Source organism: Corvus moneduloides, chromosome 7 (genome assembly GCF_009650955.1).
Source record: "Corvus moneduloides isolate bCorMon1 chromosome 7, bCorMon1.pri, whole genome shotgun sequence".
Lineage (NCBI taxonomy): Eukaryota > Metazoa > Chordata > Aves > Passeriformes > Corvidae > Corvus > Corvus moneduloides.
The window spans coordinates 23,978,943-24,004,799 of NC_045482.1; the positions used below are offsets into that span (position 1 = coordinate 23,978,943).

The window sequence follows — 25,857 nt, forward strand, 5'->3', positions numbered from 1 at the left end:
TGCTGCACCCAGACCCGGACCTGTTTGTCACTGAACAATTTATTAGGTTGCTTACAGAGAAAGGATGGGACGAGGGTTAATTTGGGGCTCTAGGGGCCAAGGGATGTGATGGGGTTCTGCAGGGTTAGGGGGCAGTGAGGACCAACTTTACTCCCAGCTGTGCCCAGCCCTAGGGTTTGCTCGGCTCCAGCCTTGCTCCCCTGGCTGGAGGGGGACCAGCCCCTGCAGCAGAGCTGGGCCACACACCATCTCTTCTCCTTCCCACAGTCAAGCTGTGACCGTGGGCCAGGGCAGGATGCCTGTGGAGGGTGCAGGGAGCTGCACTGGTGTAGACCCCACACTCATGCATGGGCAGCAGCAACCTGAACCTGGAAAGGGGAGGTCAGTGCTTTTACCAGCCCTTGGAGGCTACTGCAGAAGGAGTCACAGCAGCAACAATGACACAGGGATGACAGAAACAGCTCAACAAGAGGGCAAGGTGGTTGGCTCTATGGCCCCAGCTGCTTGGAGCTGGCTCTATGGCTTCCATCTGGGTGCTGCTCACCCCATGAGCTCAGTCCTGCTCAGGACCAGGTGGTTTGGTGATGCATATATGGACAAAGAGCGAAGAGGGTGGGATGCTGGTGCCATCCTTTGAGAGGAGATGGATGTGGCGATATCCTGCAGGAAGGACAGCAAGGTTCTGGCCAGCTGGAGTCCCGCCCTCCTCTCTAGTACTCAACTGAGCCCCAGACATGCCTGCAGGGCTGTCCTGGGTGCCCAAAACCACTGAGCAGCAGCCACTCACCGGGTTTGATGTTGGCAAAGGCTAGGGTGAACTGACCCACGAAATCATTCCTGGAAGTCTTGTCATAATCCTCCACCACAAAGCGGATGAGGGCCAGCTCTGGCACGTGGAGCTGAAACTGCAGTGTCTCATCCCAGCGGGGGTTAAACCCTGGGAAGAGAGAGCAGGTGCTGAGAGAGTGAAGGACAGCAGGGACTGTGCCTGGTACCACTGTGGGTCTCACCATTGTTCTCGATGTACTTGGTCTGCTGGTGCGCCTGGTCCGCGGGGACCCCGTAGATCTCCACACGCACCAGTGGGTCAATGATGGCTCCCTCCTTGCTGTTGGCCACTTTGGGCAGCTGCTGCCCACTGATTACCTGCAGGAAGGAGCATGAACCCCCTGAGCTGGGGAGCAGCCAAATCTATCTGTTGTGAGGCTACTTGGCTCCACACTGCCCAACAGTGTCCCCATCTGTCTGGGACCATGAGAGCCCCAGCACACTATCATGGCTTCCCCAGGGTCTGTCCACAACCCTGTACCTGGATTGTCAGGGTGATGGGGCCAGGGCCTTCCCGGCTGCTGGGGTCACTAGGGTTGAAGAGAGTCTCCTCATCCCTCATGAAGGGTGGTTTGAGCACGTAGCCACAGCAGCCGTTCTGGCTGAAGAGCCCATCACACAGGTCCATCTCCGTGCCGGCTGTCTGGAAGTTCAAGGCCACTGGAGGGAGGTGGCAGGGAAAAGGGTTCAGAACAGCTTGGAGACACTGCTTTGAGCAGAAAACCAGCCTGTCCCCATACCTAGAGAGATGTGGGGTTGCATAGGGGAATAAGGCACTAGTTCCTGGACCCCCCCAGGGCAGCACAAGAGCCAGCAACCTGACCTGGCTCCGGATAGGGTTGTAGCTGGCATTAACACAGGTGTTGATGGTGGCATTTGGCACAGCCCACAGCCCTGTTGCACCCCGGCCATACCGATCTGGCACCCCACATTCCACATCTCCTGGGGGCTGTAGTTGGAGGAGTCAGTCCGCATCCCGCTGGGGTAGATGCGTGTCAGCTGCCAGGCATTGTGGCGAACAAACTCATTTCCTAGGGATAGAGCATGAGAGCCACTTGTGGGTTCATTCTCTGGCCTGCACAGCCACCCACATGTGCTGCCCATCCATCCATCCATCCATCCATCCATCCATCCATCCACCTGCGCACCCACCCACCAATTCTCATCCCTCTCCCTGCTCAGGAATCCAGGTGTCCTGCCTTGTTTTGTAAGCCAATAACCTCATCACCTACCAGAGCCAAACCCCACAGTACAGCCCCACTGAACCCTGTTTCTCCCAGAAAGGGAGGGCTTTGACACTACCCACGAGGAAGCCATTGGCCCCCTCTACTCTGTCCCAGTCACCCGGTGCCACTGCCCCCTTAATCTCACCTTCATCCCGGATGAGCTTCCTGGCCTTGGCTTCAGAGAGGGAGGAGATCTCAGAGGGCCGGGAATGGCTGCGGGCCTCCTGGAAGCCCCGGAAGGGCACGTTCTTGCAGTAGATGATACAGTCGGACAATGCTTGTGCCAGGCTCTCCTTGTCCTTCTGCAAGGCAGAGCCATGTTGGGTCCCCCCTGATGGGAGCACCACCCACCAGCACTCAGCCAGGCCAGGGCCTGTAGAGCCAGGGCAGGCAAGAGCAGCCAGAGGTGTGCTGGTGGATGGCAGCATCCCTACTATGAGCAGCCTTCCTGGCAGGAACAGAGCAAGCAGGGGACCTCCAATATGTTGCCACCACAACAAGGAGGGAGCTGGCATGGCCAGAGGCAGAAAGGGCTGTCCTCCCTGCCTGGTGATGTCTCTGCAGTCTCTGTCTCCCCTCTATGCAGTAGGATGTCACCACAGCTCATACCTGTGTCCAGGGACTCAGTGGTCTCAGCTGGTCCCCAGCCTGGGCCACTTACCTTTGCCCTCCGCTTCTCCTCCTCTGCCTCTGCCCCATTGTCATTGTCAGACACATCGGGCGCCTCATCCCCTGGCCCATCCAGGGTGTCCTCCAGCCGCCCAATCTTCTTGCCCTTCAGCAAGATCTTGTGCTTCAGCTCCTGTGGGGTTGGGGATAGAGAAGCACCTTGGGCTACTCAGTGCTTCCATGGCCATGTCCCCTGGGATCCTGAACTGCTGGAGGCCAGCATGACCAGATCACTTCAGCACTCAGGAGGGGATGGGGTAGGAGCGTTTTGCCCTGCTCTCTGATTCTGCAGGGCATGGGGAGACAACCCTGGGGACAGCCTTTGCACCTCTGTGAACATGAGGACACCCACCCCCAGGGTCCTCAAATCCTCCAGTGGAGCAGGACAATGCTGGAACAGGTTGGCCTATTCTCTGAACAGCAGATCCACTTCCTTAGCACACTCTCAAGGCAGGACAGAGATGCCCTGCACAGCTGTGCTCTGTCCCTACCTCTGGGGATGGGAGCTGGGTGGGGACATGCCCATCAATGGTAGTGGTGAGGAGCTGTTCCCCCAGGATGTCCTTGAGCTGCTGGGCCAGGACCTCCTGCTGCTCCATGCTGCAGTGGTTCTCCAGGGACAGGATCACTGGGTAGTCCGAGGTCTGAGGAGCAACATGCACAGCTGGAGATCAGCCTTGGTGGGGCTGGTGAGCTCTCACAAGGGCTTCATCCATGCATGATCAGTGCCAGGATGGAGCCACTTGTGTCTGTTTGTCCCCTGAGACCTTCATACCCCTCCAATCCCCCAGTACCCCCCACATCCCATCTCACCCCTGCACCCCCAACAGACCTTGTCTGCATGAGCACCCATCCCCTGGCACAGCACAGTGCAGGCTGTCCCCAGGAAGTGACACAGCCGCCCTCCTCTCCCGCAGTGTGACCAGTCCGGCTGCATCACCAGGTGTGTGAGCCTCAGCACCACTCCCCCTCCAGGGACCCACCACTACCATGCATCCCCACCCACTGAGGACCACCCACGACCACCAGCACCTGGGGAAGGGTGCCTTACCTTGAAGGCGTACTTCCCCAGGGTGCTCACCACCTCCCGGAAGGGGATCTTGGAGGTGAAGGTGTGGCCGTGGTACACCATGGGCTCCCCATTTGGCCCGTCCCAGCAATCCACCTCCAGGCACCGGCAGCCCCGTTTCAGAGCCCTGGGGGTGGGTTGTCACCCCTGGAACCCTGCACTCAGCCAGGGCACCAGCTCCCTGCCCTCCCCTCTGCCCGTGGGTGTCACCCCTAAGGGACCAGGGGACACCCACCAAGGGTGGGGATGCTGCTGCATGCAGGGCAAGGCCAGAGGAGTGCACCACAGAGGAGCAAAGGAGCTTCTGGGGTTTACCCTATGGAGCTGCTGAGGACATGACACTGAGGTGGGAGGGTGTTGGAGGGCAGCTGGAAGGGAGCAGTCCCTTTACCTGATGTAGCCCTCGATGCTGCTCTGGCCCCGAATCTGATCCTCTATCAGGTAGGTGTTGTGGGAGGAGGAGATGAAGTAGTGGCAGAGTGGCTGGCTCATGTCCTGCCACAGCGCCCGGTGCTGGGGGTTGAAGATGGAGCCCTCCGGGGAGCAGAGGTACATGAGGAACCCATCAGCACTCAGCACATGGCGAGCCCGGGCTGCAGGCACAGGGGGAGGCTCAGCAACAGCCAGGGGACATGGAAGAGGCAGAATGGGGGCAAACAGGGCTGCTAGTGGCTCCTGGAATCCCCAAACTGATGCCAGAGTCTGGGGCACAGAAAGACATGCCACGGGGAAAGGTGGGCAGTGGACCCCAAAGCTGGACCTTGCACACCATGGCTGGTCAACCTTCTACACAAAAAAGGCCCAGGAACGGACCAAATAAAGCAGAACTGCACCCAGATCACACCTTGGTGAGTCTTCTTCTTGTGCCCACTCACAGCAGGATGGGGCTGGGAATGCTCCTGCCATGGGGCTGTGAGCCTGTGACCCCTCCTTGCCCCCATGCAGAGTACAGATGATGTCTGAGCCAGCTCTCACCTGTCTCCGATGGTTCATACTTGTCAATGAGCTCCATGGCCAGCTCCTCTGTGCCCTCATCCTCCAGCTGCTCTTGCCGTAGGAAATCCACCAGCTCCAGCAGCGTCAGCTTCTTTCCATCCTCAGAGAATTCCTGGAAGAGGCTCAGCACCTCCTCACGCTGCGTGAGAGACTTGTAGAAGAGTACAAATTCCTCCCCTTCCAGTGTCCCCGACTCTGACTTGTCAGCATCCTGCAAAGGAGCTCCCTCAGCACCCAGATGGGGCAAAACGGGGTGTCTTGGCCACGGAAGGTGCTGTGAGGGAATTCTCCCGCCCCAAACAGAGTCCCCCATGCCAGTGGCAGAGGCAGGCATTGATCAATGTTGGAATGGATGAATGGGCAGATGGAGGGCTGGTTAGGTGGATGGATGGATGGATGGATGGGAGGGAGGGAGGGATAAAAAAACAGATGGCTGGTTAGCTTGGTAGACAGATAAGCAGCTGGATGGACAAAGGAATGGGGGGGAAGAGCTGCCTTGGCTGGTTAGTTTAACAAATAAATGAACAAATGTGTGTTTGTTTGGGTAAACAGGTAGTTGGCTGGCTGGCTGGGTCGATGGGTGGATGGCTGGATGCATGGATGGGTGGATGGGTGGGTGGAAGAAAGTGATCAGGTCCTTTTGCAAGGAGGTGTTGTACAGCTTGTTCCAGCCCTTCCAGTCTCTCTCCAGCCCCTCCAGACTCTCAGGTGCTGTGGTTACCTGGAAGAGCCGCAGGGCATGATCCTCGTTCATGTCCACGTTCATCATCTTCAGGAGATGCTGCACCTCCTTGAAGTTCATGCGCCCATCTTTATTCTTGTCAGCCTTCTGGAACCAGTCACGAATCCATGTGCGAGAAACCAGGGCAAATGTTAAGGGAAAGGACCTTGGCTATGAGAAATGGGGCTGGGGAGTATCAGAGCGCATCTTTTCCTTTTCCTGTGCCCTACACTGATGCAGATGGTGAGATCCAGAATAGCTACACACATGCTGGGGCAAGGCAGAAGATGCAGGGCCTGGGGAATGATCAGCAATGAGTGTGGGGGGTAGAGTGATGCTCTCAGGAAGGATATTGGTCTATCTTCTCCCTTTGGTCCATGGTGGTGGCCACCTCAATGAGCTGACGCAGGCCCTGGACCCAGCACTGTGCCTCCTCTGCCGAGCCAGCAATGAGGTCCAGGTTGCCACGACGGCCGTAGAAGACAATGGTGAAGCAGCGCTCAGGGGGGAACTCCTCGGCCACGCTCTGCAGCACCTCCGACTGGTGCCCTTCCCGCACCGTCTCCACATCGCTGATGGAGACTGGGGCAGAGGGAGGGGAGGCCTGTCTGTAGGGGACAAGGACCACAGGGGAAGGGGCCCTGCCCACAGACATCTATCCTTCCAGTCATCCCTTCTTCCACTCCATCCATCCATCCATCCATCCACCCACTGAGCTAGTAATCTATCCATTAACCATTGAGCTATCAAGTCAGCCAGTCATCCATCTGCCCCTTTGTCTGCTTATTCCTGCACTGGAATTCCAGAGGTTCCGTTTGTATCAGCTGCAATTTCTACTCAGCCCTTTTGACCCATGGGTCCTGCTGGGGGCAGGATGTTTCATGGAGACATGTGGGTGAGAAGAGATCTCACATGAAGAGCCTTTCTTCAATGCCCCAGCACCCTTAGCAAGCATGGCCCAAGAATCTCCGTACCTTCACATCCCTGTTCACTCTGAAACCTACTGACGGCCTCTCGGGCAACACAGAGCAGCTGGTACTCACAGGCAGACTCAGTTTTGCCTGTCCTCTTGGACTGGTACCAGATGGTCATGCAGTCTTCCTGCAGCTTGAAGTAACGCTGCTTCTTCCAGCTCTTGGACTTGACTTTGCGCATCAGGGTCCCCTGCTGCATCTGCTCCAGCGTGTCTGTGAGCTGGATGCCTGGGGGCAGCATGGGCTGCATCACGGAGGGTGGGGGTATCCAGGCACTGCACCCTGGTACTTTTCTTTCTCTCACCTCCGGGATCCCACAAGGTCCCTCAACCCGTGAGGGAGGAGAGACGAACCAGAAACAAACTCCCTTCACCAGAAGAGTTGCACAAGGTAATTCCCCATCAACCCCTCCCATCCACCCTGGGCGCTTCCAAGCCCAAATCCCAATGGCCATGGTGGGGTAGGTATGCTTCTGAGTGCAGCAAGGTGAGCTCAACCCAGAAGCCAGATTTGGCTTGGCATAAATCCAGATGGCCCAATGCCCTGCCCTGCACCCATCCTCCGCTGGGGCACTCACGGGTGTTGCACAGCAGCGATGCCATAGCTCTGCCTTCTCCACGCTGGCAGCTGCTGGGGAGGGAAGAGAGAGGGTGGCTGGGGGAAGCAAGGTCAGACCCTCATGCTGTGCCCAGGTCCCGCCGAGTGGGCTCCAGCTGTACCCATGTGTGTGCGAGGTGTGTGTGCCCCTGCCCGCATCTGAGCGCACCTATGTCTGTCTCCTGCTGGGTCATTGCATTCCTTAAGTGTCGAGTTCACACTGCCATACTCATGAAATATTAATCTGTGTTACCGGGAAGCCGGAGCTCAAAAGGTGTTGGTGGAAAACAGAAAAACTTGCCAGCGCTGACGCCCCACAGCCCAGTGGGTACCAGAGCCCTGCTGCTCCCAGGTAAGAAGCAGCCCCTGAAACCAGGAAAAACTGCTCTGGTGGTGCCCAAGAATAGCCTCCACCACCTAGGAAACCACCCCAACCAGCAAATTTGAAAGTAAGGGAGAGGCGCAGCTGTGATAGCAAGGAAGGGGACACAGAGCAATGACCCTCAGCTCCCACAGCCTCTTCTCCCCAGGGAATACCAGCACCCCAGGCAGTGACTGCACCCGCAGCTGTACAGGGAGCACGCTGCAGTGAGTGGGACTATAAATACTACTGGACAATAAGACCTTGATTAGGCTGTTGAGACTTTAATTACTCTGACAAATCACTGGATGCACTTGTCAGCCCGGTGCTGGAGCTGGGCCCTCAAGGAGCGGATGCCACAGCTGGTGGGCTGGGATTTGGGTGCAGGAGGGGACCCAGGGTCCCTGAGAGCAAAGGGCTCTGTGCCAGGGTGCAGGGGTAGCAGCCGTGCCCTAGGCCCCTGACTCAGCACAGGCACCGGTGAGGCAGGGCTGGGAATAGCTGGTGCTGTCAGCGTGCAGGCAGCTGCCAAGCCCGACTGCCAGACCCTTGTGGGCTCTTGGGCCAGACAGCAGCCATCCCCTGCTCAGTGTGCCTCAGCAGGGCAGAACAGCACTGGCCAGGGCTGTAGCCCTGCTCTTGGGAGACATCCTAGTTGTGGGGCAAGCTGTGGCTGTTTGGCTGTCCCCAGGCCACATAGGGACCACCTGTCCACTCTTGGGGACCTCACATGTTGCTGGAGACATGGAGTAGCTGGGGTGCCATCCCAAATCCTTCCTAGTAGTGCCCAGTGCTGGGGCTGTGCCTTCCCAACACGGATGTTTCTTGCAAGGTTCAGACTGCAAGGACTTGCTGTAGTGCCTGTATCCCCCCACATCCAACCCACAGGGCGCTGACCCACTGGCCCAGGACTTGGAGTGCCCTCACCCAAAAACAGGGAGTAGCCCAGCACTCCTCTTGTGCCCTGCAGAGTTGGTGCCCTGATGCTGGCCAGCACAGCTCCAGGAGCGTCCCACATCCATCCCCTGCAGTGCGCTCTCAGCCCCTGCACCCCATGGCCCTCAGGGAACCAGGGGGGACAACCCCAGTCACCCATCCGCCTGCACCCTCCTGCTTTCCAGCAGCACCCAGCCTGGCACAGCCACTTCGCAGAGCCACAGCTCCAGGTGCTCACCTGCCCTGCAGCCCCTGTGCCGCAGCAGATCAGAGAGATGGGCATGTCTTAGGGAAGCTGGGGTGGAGGAAGAGGCACCAGGGCTGGAGAAGCAGGGAGACATGCAGGACTGGGACAGAGATGGGCTCAGTGCCACCAACAGTTCTGTCCTCTTGGCACCCTGCCATGCATGTGTACAAGGTGGCAGTGTGCAAGGGAGCAGCTTGCAGCCCTTGGGCCCATTACCACACTGAGTTTGGAGCTAAACTTCTCGCCCAGTGCCAGCCCCTCCAGGCTCCCAGCACGGCCCAAGCATGCCCAGTCCCAACCATGGAGCAGTGCCCTCCCCACAAACGCAGCAAAGAAGGGATGATCCCTTCCAGCCCAAGAAAGCCCAAGGAAGCACAAGGAAGGGCATGTGGATGCAAGGACACATCTCTTCTGCTCTCTCCTGTTATGTGAGGGATGCCACGAGCCCCTCACAGCCTGGCCCCATGCAGGCTCCCTTGCCCCAGTCTGAGTTACATTCTTGAGCCAAGCGGGATGAGAGCCAGGGTGTGGAGAAACCCAACCCGAGAGTTTCCCGCAGGGCAGCTGCCTGCTGCCAGAAACATCCCCAGCTACCCCAGCACACTCTGAGCCATTGCAGCGTCTCTCCTGATGGTGACAGGCCCCAGCAGAGCTGGAGGGCCAGCGAGTGTGAGCGGTCCCCAGCCGTTCCAGTGTGGAGTCCCCCGGCAGAATAAAATGCCACCTTACGGGTGACCGTGCCAGCACAGGGAGGGATGATCCCCTCACCCCCCTTCAGGCACCCCACACCTTGCTGCCCCGCTGTGCTTACAAACTGCCCGTGTCTGACGGGGGCAGAAGGGCTTGGAAGCGAGGCGAGGAACAGACAAGGGGCTCCGGGATGGAGCGGCAAACCCCAAGGGATTTGGGGTTCAGGGGGCAAATCACACCTTATGGCAAAGGACACAAAATCGCTGGCACTTCTCCTCCCGCCCCGCGCCACCCCAACAGTGCAGCCGCTCCGGGGCAGCGCAGCCCGAGACAGGGGGTCCCAGAGCCTGGGGGGTCCCAGAGCCTGGAGGTCGCAGCCCCGTACCCGCCGCCGCCCCCTCCCCTCCGCAGGACGCCCGGCTGCCCGCGGAGGACCGGACGCCCAGCCCCTTACCCGCTCTCCGTTGCCGCTCCGCTCCGCTCCACCGCCGGCGGCCGCACGGAGCCGGGGCTGCCCGCCCCTCGGCAGCGCCTGGGCGGCGAGCCCTCCCCCGGCCCCCGCCGCCGCGGGACGCCCCCGGCCCCCGCACGCCCCGCAGCCTCTCTCAAGGTCGCTTCGGATTAAGGTCACGCCACTCCCGAGGCGGGGGAGGAGGGGGGGGTGACGGGTAAAGAAGGCAGTGGAGGGGCCGGCGGGGTTGGGAGCACCCTGCGGCTCCCCTCCTTTGGGGTCGAGCCCCCATTCCCATCCTCCGGTTGAGCTCGTCTGTCCCCAGACCCGCTTGCACCCAGCACAGACCAATCTCCCCATCCACGGAGTGTCCTCAGTGTGTCCCTGTCTTCTCCAGGACGCGGTGGTCCACGGAACCCTTCAGCTGGGAGCGATGCGGGACCCAAAAAGCAGGGCACAGTTTGAGCATCCAGAGGCAAAACTCCCACGGGGATCCAAGTTGAGGTAGCCTTAGGGCAGGCCGAGTTGGGGGCAAGGGGTGCGGGGCAGGGACTAAACTTTCGGGTGGGCGATGCTCTAACAGACCTGGACACCGGGGGAGCGCGGCAGCGCTTGCAAAGACGCGGTGGGGAGGCAGCGAATCCTCTCTCCTTGGCAGGCTCGCTGCCTGCCTGCAAAGCAAAACAGAGCAGCATCCCCTCCACACTACCTGCCCCAGAAGAGATGCGGCGCCACAGGGACATAGCCAGCTCCCACTGGGAAAAGCCACTCTTCCCAGCTCACATCCCCAAGACGGCACATCCCACCCTTCCTCCCACCTGCAATAAGCCCCCACCTCGCCGTTTGCCCCCACCCCGAGAGACCAGACCAGGAGCAATCTGTGCTGGATGAGGTTTTATTATTTATTAATCCGAATTTTAAAAAAAAACCAATCAACCACACAGAAGCATTTTCACACCCTGGCAAGGTCAGGGTGAAAAGGAGGGAAAAGGCAATGGTTATAAAACAGGAACCCGAGGGCAAGGAAGAGGCTGTGCTCTGCCCTTGTTATGCAAGGCTGAGGGGAGGAGGGAAGGGAAATGGTGGGATTTAAGACACTGTTGGCACGACACTGCAGATGATCAGCAAAATGGACTACTCGAAGAGGGGGGAGAAATTAAGTAGCTGCCCAGACTTGCCTGCAGCCAAGAACAGGCTCTGCTACCACAGAGCCTGGGAGCTCCTCCACAGCTTCTGAGAGCCCGCTGCGGCCACATTAGGCCCTCGGCACAGGGGAGGCAGGTAAGTGGCTGCTGGTCCAGTTTAATTGCAGTGGGGCCACGGCAGATGCCAAGGCAGGTTTCAAAGCTGAAATGGATGCACCCGGCTGGCAGAGAGGAGTGGACGGAGGGGGGAGGGTAGGGGACAGGACTGAGTGCCACCTGGCAGGCAGCAGTGGGTGCAGAAGGCAGCATACCTGGAGCCTGCAGGCGGCACGGGATCAGTCGGTGGCCTGCCCACCACCTCAAGGCAGGTGCCCTCACACTGAGCTCCATGGGATAAGCCAGCCGGCAGCCTTCCCAGGTCTAGATGAGAGGCCAGCACACATCAGCCCCTGGCTGCTGGTCAGCTGCAGGAGTGCACTATTTACAGCACAAGAGCCACAATCCTGCTGTCTTGTCCTTCCCCAGAGCCCTGGGAAGCAAGCTTATGACACATAGGTTCATTGCAAGTAATTCACCCCTCCTCTTGTGGCAAGCACTGCAATGGCCTGGCTCCAGCCACTTCCTCCACACCAAAGGAAAAGAACAGAGAACTTCACTGTGCCAGCCGGATGCAGAGCCATGAGCAAGGATGTGCTAGCAGGGAAGAAAGCTGTCCCTGGGCTACCTGCAGCTGAGTAGCAGTATTAGGAGGGGATAAAACAACTGGATAGGCTTTTATTCAGTTCACTCATCTAAACAGACATGTAAACAAGAAGTGACAAGGAACTGGAAGGACGTGGTGCACACACCTGGTGTTGTGCACCACTTGGGCGGAGGCTGAGCTTGCTGTAAGAGCGGACATCTGCACTGCCCCCTGACTGGAGGTGGGGGAAGAGATGCCACCCACGCCTTCCGGAGAGACTGGGATCTATAGAGATTGTTTTTATTGATTTTTTTTGAAGCTGTAGTATCAGCATTTGCTGGTGCTGGGATCCCCGGAGGCTTGCTGCACTGCTACAGAGCAGCCCTTTGGCTGGGTGGGATGGTCCGACAGGCTGGCAGCCAGCTGGCGTGCCCAGTTTGTTGCAGAAGAGGTCACCTGTTCCTGGTTCTTTGTAAACCTGAGCTGTTTCTTCCCCAGTGCCCCACCTCCCCCAGCAGTCATTGCGGAGGAAGAGGGATGCCCCGTGGGTCAGTGACTTGACCCTCTTGCAGGTTCTTGACGAGCTGAGCCAGCCAGCGTTTTGTGGTGGTGTCATCCTTCAGGACCTGGGCGAAGGTGGTGTCCTTCAGCTGGTCAGGAAGGCACTGCCTGAGAGCTTCACGTGCCCTACATCAAGAGACAAGTAACGGGGCCCAACAAATAAACTCACAGGGGCAAGAGGGGAGCAAACCCCACTGGGGACACAGAGTTCCTTTGCCTGGAGGTCTCCCCAGCAGAGCCAGCCAATGAAAACACTGAGCAGCAGCACCGCAGCAGGTGGCACTCAGCCAGCCAGCACAGCTCCCACCCCTCACACCAAACCCCTGCGCAGCCCCTGCACCCCGACACCCAGCAGCAAAGTGATGCGATGCCAGGAGAGGCTGAGGCAACAAACACACCCAGCAGCTCTGGGCAGAGCTACTGGCCAGCAGGAGATCAGTTTGTATTCTCTCAGCTGAATTTCATCCATTGCTAACAGCCTGTTTGATGCAGAAGAGGGAGAGTATAGTGTACCTTCCGCCTCAGGCCCTCCTTTGTATCTTGTTCGAGCTACCTTTGAGCTCAGACAGTAGTAAGTTGCACAGCTGGAATTTGCACAAGCCCCCAACAGTCACTGTTTCTCCCATGTACCATAAAAGCTCCTGTGGCTAGCAATAAAAAAATCAAAGCAAAAACCCCACCCCCACCCATCTTCCACACTGAGCTAAGGCTGACAGACCAGGAACCTTGATTCCCCCCAGGTGGGCACTGTGGAGAAGAACTGAGCTTCCATGGGCACAGGAGAAGCCCCTGCCCAAACTCCTAAAATGTTTACCTGGGGTTATCGGAAAGGCGAAGGTAGCAGCGGACGACATGTTTCAGCAGCCGTGCCGATGGCTCCTTGGAGAGCTGCAGGACCATTTTACCCTGTTTGACAGAGGCCAGTGCCACCAGTTAAAGTCTTTAAAAGAACAGCTTCACAACCAGCAGAGACTGGGAAAGATAATTAAATCACTCACTCTGGCTTCCTGCGCAGCACAGCCTATTACCTTTTATCTAGGTACCGCTGCACAGAGCCTGGTGCTGCTTGCCAAGAAGCCTTGGAGAAGAGCAGCTTGCCATGACTTGGAAAGGATTCTCCCAGCAGCTTGGGGAAAGCTCATCTCATTTCTGTTTGGTTTTTACCTTCCTAGGACTGCTTAGCAACTCTTTGTGAGATAAAAGAGAACCTGGGGTTTCCCCCTCATGGAAGACAGACACATTCCAAACATGTGGATAAGCTCAGGCTGAGTGACACCATGAGGTGTGTTTCCAAGCTCTGCAACACCTCCTGTTCTCATATGCATTCCCTTCACTTCAACATCCTTTTAAGACAATAGCAATACCCTGAAAAGCCAGGCCATAGGACTGGGGTCACCCACACCACATGTAGCAAGATCCTTATCTGGTCTTAGCACACATCCAAGCAGTGTATTTTTTCTTTCTGCTATATCCCTCAGGAAGCTGTTCCAGGGAAGCAAGGCACAGACAGATAGATCTTCCTGGCTCAGTCTCTGTTTCTCACACTAAGCAGGACTTTGCACATGGCTGCACCTTTGAACGTGCCCAGCTGAGCAAGCAGTGTGGCTGCCTTCGCACACCTGCTCTGAAGAATTTAACAGACTGCTGGCTTGCATTTAGGAGTCAATCACATCTGCCCAACAAGTTGGGTTTTTTCCTGTAAACTACATTGCCTAGCACTAACCATTTTCCCCATTAGCCAAATTCACCGGTATTTGTCTATCCTGGCAGTTAGCAATTAGCAGGTCCCCCTCATCTGCCCTTTTGCAAGCTTCCTGTTCTTAGCAATTCCCCAGGATACCAATATTTCTTCAAAATAAATAACCACAAGTTTCCTCAGAGAGCTCCTGGATGGAAAATACTCATTTTCTCTTTTAAAAGAGCAATAATACTTGTATGACATCTTACTCAGTTATCAGCAGACATGGAAGTAAATCATCACCCTCATTAGACAGGAGTGCAGTATCCTGATTTTTGAAACAGACAACAAAAAAGTCTGTGAACATTTTCATCTTCCTCTCTTTCACTATGGAATATTGATCCTGCCAGTGCTTCACTCAGTGGTGGGACTACACATGCTAACCACCTTTACACACCCAGCTCCTTCTATGTTCAAAGAAGAATTCATGTCTGGGAATGGCATGGTCTCCTTCCCTCCCCTACCTCAGTTTCCAATTGTATCCTTCACCTTGCACCTTGAGATGTATTTGCATCAAAACTGATCTTCTTGAATGCAAAAATCACATCATACTGGATATTAGGGACATTAGCTCAAAATCATTCCTATTTTGCTGTTTGTGGGTGAACAGGAGGCAATGTTTTCTCTACATTTGTGAAAACAGACAAGTAAATATCCCTAATGAAAATATTAACACTTAGTACAGAACCAGCATTGCTAAGTGCTTAACTTACTGCTGCATTTTGTTCTCCTGAGACCACCCTTTAAAAAGCAAACAAATGCACACAGAAGCATGGCAATAACTATTCCAGGGTAGGTTTGTATTCCCCTTGGCAAGCTCAAAGATAAAGCTCAAGCTGGGGCTATTACTCTTGGGATGAACAAATTTTGAGTACCCAAACTTGTCCTTTACAGGGATTACGGAAAGGACAGAACTTATTTGCTCTCTGTATTCCAACACAAAAATTAGATCATATGCAGCAGCTAGTAGGAGCCAGATTCAGAAAGGAAGAAAAATGAGGGTGGCATTCCAGGCAGCAAACAGGAAACCTTGTCAAACTCCTTGGTCAAAGACACTGTGGATGCAAAAAGTTTCCATGGGTTCAAGGGGCGGATGGGACAAACACTGGGGGTTACTACACAGAAACCCACAAGTGGCCCCAGAAATCCAAAGCTGAAAGTAGCTGGCAGCTGTGAGACTGTTATGAGGACAAGTATCATATATACCTGCCCTGCTCTTTAAACATGTTGTGAGAGACAGGGATGAGACAGATCCATGATCTGAACTGTGTGATCATTCTTACATAAAATCAAATCAATTCACATCCCACCAATAACTGGAAACGTCCACAACTCTGGAAAATCTTCTTCTTCTCTGGAGAGGTTTACCTATTTTGTCTTGGGGACTTAGTATATCACAACTAATATGTGTTCTCTCGACGTGTAAACCAGAAGTATACAAAGGAAACCTGGACGCAGAGCTACAGTGCCACAAGCAATTAGCCCAGGAACAATTTGCCTCCCTCATCCTGTGTTCCAGCCAGCCAGCAGTAAAATAGTTGCTGAAAAAGCTGGCTGCTACAGCATAGTTTTTTCCTTTTTAGATATAAATGCTTTAAAAACAAATAATCTTACCAGTATCATGGCAACATGGGAAAACCGCTCATAAGTCTGACAGATATATGCCAGCCCTGTGTCATCCAGGAGGATTTTCTGGAGAATAAACGTAGCAACCTAGAATGGGGAGAAAGCAGAAAAAAAAGCATATAAACAACTTACCTACCCTGAAAAGGGACACCCTTTGTGTGGTGCTCTTTTCAAGTCAGCCCCAGAGCTGAAAAGCCTTCCAGCAGGCAGCAAATGCTTTACTCAGTGATAGTTAAAAGCCAAAAGAAAATACAGGACAGTACACAATGCCTGGCATCTCTGGCTAAACAAAATAAGTGGACACAAAGCACAGTGTACAAGATGACTGGATGCAGGTTGCGTAAGATGCCAACTACTGCCAGGCCACTCAGGCAGCCTCAGGTCCTGATCTGCTTGGTATTTAAGGAGGTAAAAACTCCACCCAGACTTGTCCCAGCATTTGCAACAGCATAGAAGCCAACTCTGCAGGGCACTGGCTGCCTGGTCAGTCAGAAATGAACAATTACGTGTCTTTATTGAAACAAAACAAAAAAGGTACCGTTTTGGAGAGCTCACTGCCAGACTCCATAATGCGTAAGCACAGGGGGATAATTTCGGTTGTCAATAAGAAATTTATCACTTCTTGCTCGTCAGTTTTCACCAAGGCCCCTTGAAGTAAAAACAAAACCCAAAATCAGGAAATGATAAACTGTTTCAAAAAATCTCACCTTTCAAAGAGGGCCTGTGCTCTGCCCTCCCTGGAAACCATTCAGTCTGAATGGCAGGCAGAACAACTATCATCCTAAACATGTTGCAGCACATGGCTGGGGAAGAAATCATTTAGGCAGGGTAAAAGTAATCAAGCTGGGTTTGGAGGTTGTTTAATTTTCAGAAAGGGGATGCACTCTTGACTCTCCCTCAGTAGGAACCCAAACACAGGAGGATCAAGGCACCCACAGCAACCTCTGGAAGGAAGAAATGCATTTTAAGACTCTTTATGTATTGAAAGAAAAATGATTTGGGCAGAAAGAAGAAATAAAAAAAAAAACAGGATAAGGGGAAGACAGGGAAAATACACCCAAGTCAATCAATGACAGAAACCCAAAGAAAGCCCAGCCTGCACCCACCCATCCCAGTGTCTAGCTGGGAGGGCTGAGAGTGAAGGTACAAGTCTGCAGGTACTGATACTCAAAGAAACATATTTTTGGCAACGCATTTAGACTTCAGTGGGTTTTTTATAACTGAAAAGGAAGAGGAGCTTGCCTCCACAATGGAAAAGGAGCAATTCCTCCTCTTACTACTACAGGACTTGAAAATCCCAGTAACAAGAGACCTCTGACTTTGGTCATCCAAGGCTCTATGCCCACAGCATGAACTGTTCTAACTCAGTAAGAGATCAGTGCTCCAGCATTAGTCTGGCTGCTCACCAATGACTCCGAGGCTCGTGAGCCGCAGGTACTCAAATGGACGGGTCTTGCTGACTGTGTGCAGGAAGGGGTACAGGAAGAGAGGAATATGAGCTGCCAGAAAGGCTGATCTACAGGAAAGAGAGAACACACAATGTGAACAACAAGGGGAAAAAAAAGTGAGCACACAATCCAGCATTACCATAAAGAGCCTCAGACTATTCCTGATGGACCCCATTGCTACTGCTCCTCAAAAGCGGGTAACAGTTAATTCTCTGATGGAAAGGCACAAAGCAAATCCTGCACTGGGGCACAGCACAAAACCTAACACCTGATCTGCCAGTTACCTGCATTCTTGCTTCAGCTGACCAGGAACTGAGCACACCCTGTTTTTATTACCTCCTCCTGCCACCCAGACCCTCTGTTTTGTACATTCACTGCTGCATTTCACCCTGCACTTTGCCAGTGGCAAGGACAGTCAGCCACAATGCCTGTGAAAAGCCTCTGTCAGAAATACAGACTGGCTGAGCTTTAGGCATCATCAGAGCTTAAATGTGCAAAAACACCTTTCCCCAAGAGTCCTCACATTGCCTTCTGACAGTAGTGAAAAATAGAGCCTGCAGGTAGAATGCTGAAATATTACTCCGCTAATGGAGGGAAGCTCTCTTGCACAATCATCCAAAATACTTCTTCCATTTTCAGTTTTCAAACTTTAAATGTAAAGGTGAGTCACGTAAAACTACCCTTTTTCTTTGGATATCATCTCATGGAGGGTTGCTGTTTAACACTGCTTTGCAGCAGCTCAAAAACAACTTCAACTATGCTGCTGCTCAGCCGTAACAGAAGCATGGGATTATGGACCTCTGGGTAGTTTCCTTCTGAGTTTTAGCTACTGATTTTGGCTGAACCAACATCATATTTTTCCCTACTGACATGGGCTGGGCACAGATTGAGAAAACATGAAGTCAGACACTGGCTGAGGACTCCAAAAATGGCTCTGCTATTGCTCCCTTGCCTCACACTTGCCTGGGAAGGACAGTCCTGTTCATTCCACCCTTTCAACAGCTGGTCTAAATAACTGTAAGCTGAAATTTAAGGAGTTCTTTTTTGATTTCAGAGAATATTCAAAGTTGGAAGAGACCCACAGGGATCATGGAGTCCAGCTCTTAAGTGAATGGCTCATATGGGGATAGAACCCACAACCTTGGCATTATTAACATGCTCTAACCAAGCTGCTTGTCTAAGTAATTTTAAGCTCATTAAAACAAGGATCCTTGAACACAGCAATCAACACAAAGGTACTCTTAGCTCTGGCTGACCTCCCAGAAGCTGCCACAACCCAATGTTTTGGGAATTTGCAAGATCTCAGGATGACGCAGGGAATGCAATGCATTTAGGACCATAAAGCTGTCATCCTAATAATCCATGCAAACAAGTAAAAGCAGCAGGCAGCTGCCTATCTATCAGCTCTGTTGTCTGTTTCACTTAAGTAAATAAAGAGAAAGCAGCTAAAGTGCTTCTAAAGTCAAAACACACAGGCTAAGGTGTCAATATCAATACCTCAGAAAATTCACACAACTTGGAAACACTTACCTCGTTTCAGGGTGTGATGCAACACACTGTAGTAGAGCTAAAGCATTGCAGACTCTGTTGGACTGATGGGCTGTCAAAGTTGGAGGGTTGATTGATGGATAAATATTTACAATTTCCTAAAAATTAACAGAGAGTGGAAAGTTAAAGGAGAAAAATATCAGAAAGCTAGACCAAAGCACTTGCCTGGTAAGGAAGTACAGTGACAGCAGATAACAGTCTGCTTTCACCAAGCATCATTTTCAAGTTACACGGCAGCCACCATGCTGCCCAGGCAAGGGCAGAGCTGGGACAGAGTCAATTTGACAAGGAGTCACAGTAATGCATTCAAACCTTAATCTGCCCCCCTCACCACATGATCCAACAAAGATCATACTCCCAAGCAATGGCAATAAGGGATCCCACCGGTTCCTCCCCAGATCCAACTCAAGGATGCACAAGCTCTGCAACATGCTGATGCTGCACCACAGAATAAAGACACGGACAACCTGACCCACCTGAAGGAGCGCTGCAATCGTGCCAAATGAGTGCCACAGCATCGGGGCGAGGTCAGGCACAGACTCGCGCTTCTTGCTCAGCTCCAGCAGTGCATTCTCCCGTGTCTCAGGGCTGGACAGCTCATTGATCCATTGGTAAATCTTTTCACGGTCAACCTGAGCCAGTGCTGTTGGCACAGGCTGGGAGGGAGACAGGAAAGCTTCAGTCCAAACATTTTATCCAGTTCTCACCCAAACCTGCCAGAAAAAGAAACTCCCAACTGAGAGGGCAGAACTTAAGGCTCCATTAAGATGCTCTGGATATGGATCCATCCCTTCCTTAGACTAGTCTTAGTATTTCACCTATTTGAAATGCAAAGGCTTTATTTTCTGGCCTGACTTGTTAAGACAGTCTCTCGTAATCCCCTTGTCAAGCAGTACCTTTGTAACTTCTTTCAGCAATGAGAGCCAAGCTGCTGCCTGTCTGTGCCAGCAGAGCTCCTGGGGAGTGATACACACTTCAGCCAGCTATCATTTACTCCCCCTGCATTTAGCCTGCATTCATTTCATGCTTCAAGTGCAAGATTCCACAGATTCAGAGTAAGGCAGATGTTATCTTTTTCTCTCCAAAAACACCCATGACACTGGAAACTGCTAGTGAGATTCACCCAATGTACATGAGAAAAATATTCATACAAATACTAGAAAAAATTTCACTCCTTCACCATCAGCATGACACCGGCCACAGCCAGTAACAGCTGGTGTTACCAATGGCTCATATTCATACCAGGTACCTTGTTCACATGCATGGAGCTAAAAGAGAATTTTTCAAGAATGACTTTGTGCAAGATCTGAGGATGATTTGATTCTTGTTCAAAATAAACCCAGAGAAGGGTAGATCTGTACTCCTAGCCAAGACACATTTTCTACTACTCAGGATTTTGCTTTTGCCTCTCTTGAAACGTCAGGGAAAGACAAGTATCAACAAGTTTTCAATTAAAAAAAAAAAAAAGAGGGACTGTATCATAATTTCTGTGGGGAAGGCAAGGCACAAGTCTTTCAGTGATACTTTGTCTCCTGCCTCTGCTGGTACAAGCAGCACTCGGTGGAAACAAATGCTCTGCAGGCTTCCTAAGGAGATAGTTTGGTGATTCAGACACAAAATTTTGAGGAAGACAAACACCATCACTAAAACCTCCTGTGTGAACACTTCCAAAAGCCAGGTCAGAACCTTTTCAAACACTGCTGCAGTGGTTGTTACTGAAGCCAAGCACAGCCCTGTTGGTACTTGCTGCTTCTGAGCCAGCCAAACCAGCATGCAACCAGCTCCGCATGCCACTGTGCACGGTGATCCCGGCTGGGAACAGGACTGTATTTCCTCCTTTCTTTTTTGGAAAAGGAGCTCTTTTAGACTGAAACTCTTCATGTGCTCCCCCTGACAGATGTGAGCAGAGCCCGTACCGCACTGACAGCAATGCTGCCCCCAAGCAGCTCAGCACCGAGACACACAGGAGGATACAGGGAGCTCAGGAACTGAGAGTGGCTGCAACGAAACCAGAAGCCACATGGCAAAAGCAGTCCCAGAAGGGATGCAGGGGGGATAGAGAGAGACTACTAAACCTTTGGCAGACACCAACAGCTTTCTTTATTTCTGCAAAGGTTTCCCTCCGCTTTTTGTCCCTATTTTATATCCATAGTCATGCCCAAAGAGATTCTTCCCCAGCTGTGGGATTTCTCTCCCCTCCAGCCACTTTCATTGTATTATTTAACTTAAATGTTCATATATAAGCCAATGCAGTGTTATCAGTCCCTGTACTCTAGGGCTAAAATATTTTTGTAGCTGTTCATATTTCCTCCTATCCTCTTTTTTCTCACTGTCATGGTTTAGGGATGGTAATCTCCAATTTAATGTTCCCACTGAAACCACTCCAAACCACTTGTCACTCACTCACTCCCTCCCTCCTCCCCTTCCCAGTCCCCCTGCTCCTGGATGGAAAGAGGAATTGGAGGCACAAAAGGTAAAGATCACAGGCTGAGATAGGAATAATTTACCGGAAACAGCAATGAGATAAGAAAACTAACAGTAAAACAACAATATTAGAGACAGAGGGTACAAGAAAAGAAAAGTTACTGCTCACCCCACTTAACCCCCCTGACAATACCTGACTGCTCCCTCTGCCACACTACCCCAAACCCAAAGCAAGCCCCTCCTCCCTCCCTGGAAAATTATGTTAGGTGGTATAGAATAATCTCTGGGTCCTAGCTATGCTCCCTCCTGTCTACTGCAAAAATTAACCCTGTTCTGGCCAGAACCAGGACACTTACTTACTCAATTTGTAATTTTTTTTCCAAAACATCTCACACTAAATTAGTGATCCTGCCAAGTTTCTTGTGCCTGTACAACTGTGAGTGCAATTGCAATGCTAACTTCTACACTGAAGCTCAAAAAGAGAGGGAGAATGAACAGAGGTCATTTGTTTTTATTTGGGATGGTGGATTGACAAGCAGTGCAGCAATAATGATGTTATAATTGTGTTATCTAAAACTTCCATCTATTTTCCTAGACTCACTGGAAGTTTCAGTTCCTGTAAGCTTAAATACATTCGCCCCTTAAAAGCACAATCATGTGCTTGTGATCCCTAGAGAACACTAAGTAGATTTTCCACACAATTAAGTTTATGATGTCCAATATCTGCCTTATCCAGAACAAACTGCTTTTCATAGGCTCTACAGTTGCTCCTTTTGTTTTAGTTGAAATGTAAAGACTTATCTTTTTCCTAATTCCCTATTTCATTATTGTTTCTTCTTCTCCCTCTAAGACCCAAAATTCTGGGGAACCCTGGGGGTCACACAAATCCTGCAGACTTTCTTTTGCACACAGGGAAAGCAAAACTTGCCAGCAGTATTACATCACAAAAGATCTTGTAACACCTTTTCTCCTTCCTGGAGAAAAGACATCTCCAACAATCACATAACAAATTGATTTAGACAAATGACTTTCTCTTCCTGATTGTTGCTACCAGTTGCTGCAAGGCACACTGGTAAAAGTCCTGGTCAGCCAAAGCCGAACATTGACTAACTGGATAACATGAGCTTTTTAAACTAGTTTGATAGCCCATCTGCTCAAAAACACCAAAAATGAACTTTGAACTTCCATAGCAGTGAATTAGCTGATTCAAGCAGGGCTTTCAATGCCTTACAGCTAATTACAGCTACATTTATTTGTTTCAGTCTGTTCTTGAGCACTCTGTGATGTTTTCAGGCCTGACACCTAAGTGTCAGCTCTGCACACATCAGTATCACTGTGTGAAGACCAATGCTCTGGCTCACCACAGCTTTATCACAACCATGTTCACAACACCCAAAGGGATTCCCGAGCCAATTCATGACCTTACTAAGAGATGACTTTATTTACCACAGGTCCTGAGCACATTTTCAGAGCCAGACACCCTTCCCTGTCACCTCCAGTACAAGCACACTAACTGTGGTAGGAAACATTTCAATACAGAACTACCAGCTAGCATAAACTATGTATAAATTAAATATACATTCAAGTGAGTCCTAAAATAAAGCTGATCTCTGTTCTGAAATAAATTTTTTGGTTAAAATTGTTTTAAAAAAAGAGAGGTAACTAGATCACAGACAGAGGATTAATGGGAGATGCATATAATGGGAGTCCTTCATGCATTTCAACAAACACTTAGGAACTACAGTGCTATAAAAAGGTAAATGCTGATTAAGAGAGTATACCTGATCTTGCACACCCTTCCATGCTCTGGAGAACATTACTTCAAATCAGAAGTATTTGACAGCACTCCAAGAACCAGTTAAAGTCACAAGCACTTAAACAAAGAGGAAAAACTTAAAAAGTTCTCTAACTCCTGTTCATCAGAACTTTACTCACTCAATAGCTTGTTAGTCCAAGCAGACCCTTGATCTAAGTTCATTTGAAACATCTCTAACTGCTGGTTTTGCAATACACCTCCCACACTCAGTACATGCAAGACTCAGTCAGCTCTAGGAAGTCTTACACATGCCATGAACGTGCATTTGGAGAAGTGAAAACCAAATCACAAACCCAGTCACGTAGGAGATACAAAGCAATAACCACAGCCTTCAAACTCAGCTTCCATTTTTGAACCCAGCCAGGCCAAGGTACCATTCCACTCCCGCCAGCCTGAACATCAAGCACCATTATCCTACCTTGGCAGCTTCCTGAGGGGGATGAGGGCAAGCACTAACTATGGAGGGCACTGCAATGGGGGAAAAGGGAAGTAGGAACAGGCAGCATCGGCTGCTCTGAGGAGCTTTCTGATATCTACTCTTTCTCTCTGCAGTCAAGGCCAGCAGTAGAACCGGTCCCCAGAGGGCAGAGGGGTTGGCTGGGCACACAAGAGGTGTAACAGATGAGTGTTTTAAGATCAATCAAGGAAGATCTACTCTGAACGGGAGGGTCTTCCTTATCCCTTCTTATCTTATCCTTTCCTATCCTTATCCGTTTCTTCCCCACTCCTCCCCCTCCACACACTCTGTGGATAACTTTTTAGGTTTATTTTGGTGATACTTTAATTAATTTTAGATTTTTGTTTGTTTTTTCTCTATGTGCTTCTTTAGTAGTAGAGCAAACCCTATCAACGAACTTTGTAACGCTTCTACTTTTATATTAAACCTGCTTTTGCCGATACCTTTGCTAGTGATTCTTTAAGGGATCTTAAAACATTGATTCGCGACAGGAGGCATCCATGTGCAGGGAGGTAGCACGGCAGGCAAGGCGGAAGGGAGGGAAGGGAGGGAAGGGAGGGAAGGAAGGGAAGGAAGGCACGGAGCAGCCCCACTCAGGCAGCTGCCAAAGGGACCCCGCCGGTGACGCAGAGGGGACGGAGCTCACCGGGGCTCCGCCACCCCGCGGCCTCAAGTCCGCCCCACAGCCACGAGCGGCCGCGCTCCCGCTCCCCGCGCGGCCCGCGCAACGGGGCCCCATCCCCAGCGCTGTCCCGTCGCCGCCCGGCGGGGCGCGGAGCCGCGCACTCACCGCGGCCGTAGCCAGACTGTGCATGGTCGGAGAGTGGAAGCGGAGCCGGTGCCGCCTCAAGCCGCCGCCGCCGCCATGGACTCGGCGCCGCCACGACCTCTCACCCGGCGCGCGGGGGACGCCGGGACGGGGCCGGGTGGGGCCGGTCTGGCGCCGGCGCCTGCGCGCGGAGCGGGCGCGCGCGGGGCGCGCCGGGAAGGCGCCGCCGCGCTGACGTGAGCGGGCGCGCGTCGCGCGCCGTCTCGCGCTGCTGTGGCCGGTTCCCGCCATCCGCTGCCGCCCCCTTCCCCCGCCCACCCCGGGCCTCACCCCGGGCCCCGCGGGACGCGCCGGGACGCGCCGGAACGCAGGTACCGGGGGTCGCCGCCGCTGCCTCCTCCCCACTCCCGCCGGCCGCGTGCCCCTCCCGCCGCGCGGCAACCGCCTCCCCTAAGAGCGGCCCGGTCCGGGGCGGGCGGCGCTCCCCGTGCTCTCCGTGTCCCTGTATGGGTGGGTGGCGGGAAGGGAGCGGGGCCAGGCCCGGGAAGAGCGGGACCGTCGCCAGGCCGGGCTGGGAGCGGCGGTGGCGGCGGCTGAGCGCGGGATGCCTGGGGGAACCTCCCCGGCAGCGCTTCCCGGGCTGCGCGCAGGGGCTGCTCCATTCATTTCTTCTGGTTTTTGTCGGGAATACGCTTTGCCGTGCTTTCCGGAACCTGTGGGGCTGTGTGTCTCACCCCCGGGCCCGTGGCTTTCCCGGGCGGAGGGCAGCGAGGGAAGCCGGAGACCCCTGGCCCGGCCCTGCCTGGTGACCGCGGGTCCCGCGCGGTCAAAGACGAGCTCGTTTTCTGTCTTAGGCTTCCTCCAAAACTTTGGTTTCCATCTCATACCGGCTCCGGCTTTTCTCCGGCACCTTTTTTTTTTTTTTTTTTTTTTTTTTTTTTTTTTTTTTTTTTTTTCTTTCCTTAAATCCGTTGAGGTTAAGGGGTTTCGAGGATTTCTGTGTCTGGAATTGTGTCTGCTCACCTTTCAGCAGTAAGGAGTCGGTGCACTGCTGCTCATACTGGGAGAGATTTTATTGATCTTAAGTGTTCTTCACTTCTCTCCAACTCTTCTTCACTGTGTTTAGAAACAGTGAAACGGTTCTACCAAACGTCTGTGGAAAGTTCAAGGCATGCTTCCGTCTTCCTTTAGCCATCATTTGGCCTGCCAAGTTATACATTTCTCCTTTTTAACAGGTTTTTAAGGTGGAACACACTTACTCGTGTTAGCTCTTTTCTGTGAGAAAGCATGGCTCTGTTAAAGGTGCACGGACCTGTCCGGATGCGCAGCATGCAGACTGGGATTACAAAATGGAAAGAAGGGAGCTTTGAAATTGTGGAGAAGGACAACAAAGTGAGTCTAGTAGTTCACTACAATGTTGGAGGAATTCCAACGACATTTCAGGTATGCCAGACATTAAGGCTTTTGTTTTAACAGTGCATAGATTGTGCTCTCTTGTGAACAGCTGTCATCTTCAAGGCTATTGAGTATCCTGCAGACTTCTCTCTATCACTGTTTCTCATTCCTCGTTTCCTGAACACTAATCCCTTTGTATAACTGTGCAGTAAATTATTTACATGTACTATTTAAGGATCTACCAAGGTTGGCATTGAGATACCACTTAACGGGAAGAGCCGAAAAAGCAGAGAAAAGTTACAGAAGTATAGAGCATCGTGGCTCATGTTTTGGATTTTTGGAAGCTGTAACTTTTCTGCTTCTGGCACATTTGCGTTCTCTAGAGGTGAAGATCCTGACCACTTTGTACCAGCTGTTTTCCCAGTTGAAGTGTAGTGGTGTTAACACACCTGTAGCCTTTTGCAAGACTTTGCTGAACATTAG

At 52.5% G+C, this 25,857-nt stretch overlaps 3 protein-coding genes across 7 annotated transcripts in view; 1 reads left to right on the forward strand and 2 right to left on the reverse strand.

Moving 5' to 3' along the window:
* Positions 1-19: 19 nt before the first annotated feature.
* PLCD4 (phospholipase C delta 4) lies at positions 20-8,607 on the reverse strand. Of its 3 annotated transcripts, XM_032114313.1 has the most exons (15): positions 7,061-8,607; positions 6,553-6,711; positions 5,863-6,091; positions 5,510-5,639; positions 4,768-4,999; positions 4,184-4,385; positions 3,775-3,919; positions 3,215-3,367; positions 2,716-2,856; positions 2,200-2,356; positions 1,743-1,859; positions 1,310-1,488; positions 1,011-1,146; positions 788-937; positions 20-660 (listed from the first exon to the last, which is right to left on the reverse strand). In XM_032114313.1, the coding sequence occupies exons 1-15, from the start codon at positions 7,083-7,085 to the stop codon at positions 554-556; spliced, it is 2,262 nt and encodes a 753-aa protein (XP_031970204.1). In that variant the 5' UTR covers positions 7,086-8,607; the 3' UTR covers positions 20-553. The 3 variants fall into 3 exon arrangements, with proteins under 3 accessions (XP_031970204.1, XP_031970203.1, XP_031970202.1); XM_032114312.1 differs by having other exon boundaries at positions 4,768-4,927; positions 6,553-7,113; XM_032114311.1 differs by having other exon boundaries at positions 6,553-7,113.
* Positions 8,608-10,644: 2,037 nt separating this feature from the next.
* CNOT9 (CCR4-NOT transcription complex subunit 9) lies at positions 10,645-24,136 on the reverse strand. 3 transcript variants are annotated; one of them, XM_032114807.1, is made up of 8 exons: positions 24,001-24,136; positions 18,990-19,169; positions 18,496-18,611; positions 16,924-17,033; positions 16,056-16,165; positions 15,506-15,604; positions 12,968-13,059; positions 10,645-12,285 (listed from the first exon to the last, which is right to left on the reverse strand). In XM_032114807.1, the coding sequence occupies exons 1-8, from the start codon at positions 24,022-24,024 to the stop codon at positions 12,111-12,113; spliced, it is 906 nt and encodes a 301-aa protein (XP_031970698.1). In that variant the 5' UTR covers positions 24,025-24,136; the 3' UTR covers positions 10,645-12,110. The 3 variants fall into 3 exon arrangements, with proteins under 3 accessions (XP_031970698.1, XP_031970699.1, XP_031970700.1); XM_032114808.1 differs by having other exon boundaries at positions 10,645-12,279; positions 24,001-24,134; XM_032114809.1 differs by having other exon boundaries at positions 18,990-19,226; positions 24,001-24,123.
* Positions 24,137-24,255: 119 nt separating this feature from the next.
* USP37 (ubiquitin specific peptidase 37) overlaps positions 24,256-25,857 on the forward strand; it is a 35,786-nt gene continuing 34,184 nt past the window's right edge. Inside the window, exons 1-2 of the mRNA XM_032114644.1 lie at positions 24,256-24,350; positions 25,215-25,422. Of these exons, the coding sequence (XP_031970535.1) occupies positions 25,267-25,422 (156 nt within the window). The 5' untranslated portion in view covers positions 24,256-24,350; positions 25,215-25,266. The remainder of the gene's footprint in view (positions 24,351-25,214; positions 25,423-25,857) is intronic.

Bases quoted from the DNA above. Each gene is read 5' to 3' on its own strand.
- PLCD4 (XM_032114311.1), bottom strand. From the start codon at position 6,937: ATGGCCATTGGGATTTGGGCTTGGAAGCGCCCAGGGTGGATGGGAGGG. The intron at 5,640-5,862 runs ATATCCTTCCTG...GGTTTCTCGCAC, and splicing joins CAAAGGGAGAAGATAGACCA to ATGGATTCGTGACTGGTTCC. The intron at 1,860-2,199 runs GTGAGATTAAGG...CTCTATCCCTAG, and splicing joins GAAGCTCATCCGGGATGAAG to GAAATGAGTTTGTTCGCCAC.
- CNOT9 (XM_032114807.1), bottom strand. From the start codon at position 24,024: ATGCACAGTCTGGCTACGGCCGCG. The intron at 17,034-18,495 runs GTAAGTGTTTCC...TCTTTCCTGTAG, and splicing joins GCATCACACCCTGAAACGAG to ATCAGCCTTTCTGGCAGCTC. The intron at 13,060-15,505 runs GTAAGATTATTT...TCTGTCAAACAG, and splicing joins CCCATGTTGCCATGATACTG to GGTAAAATGGTCCTGCAGCT.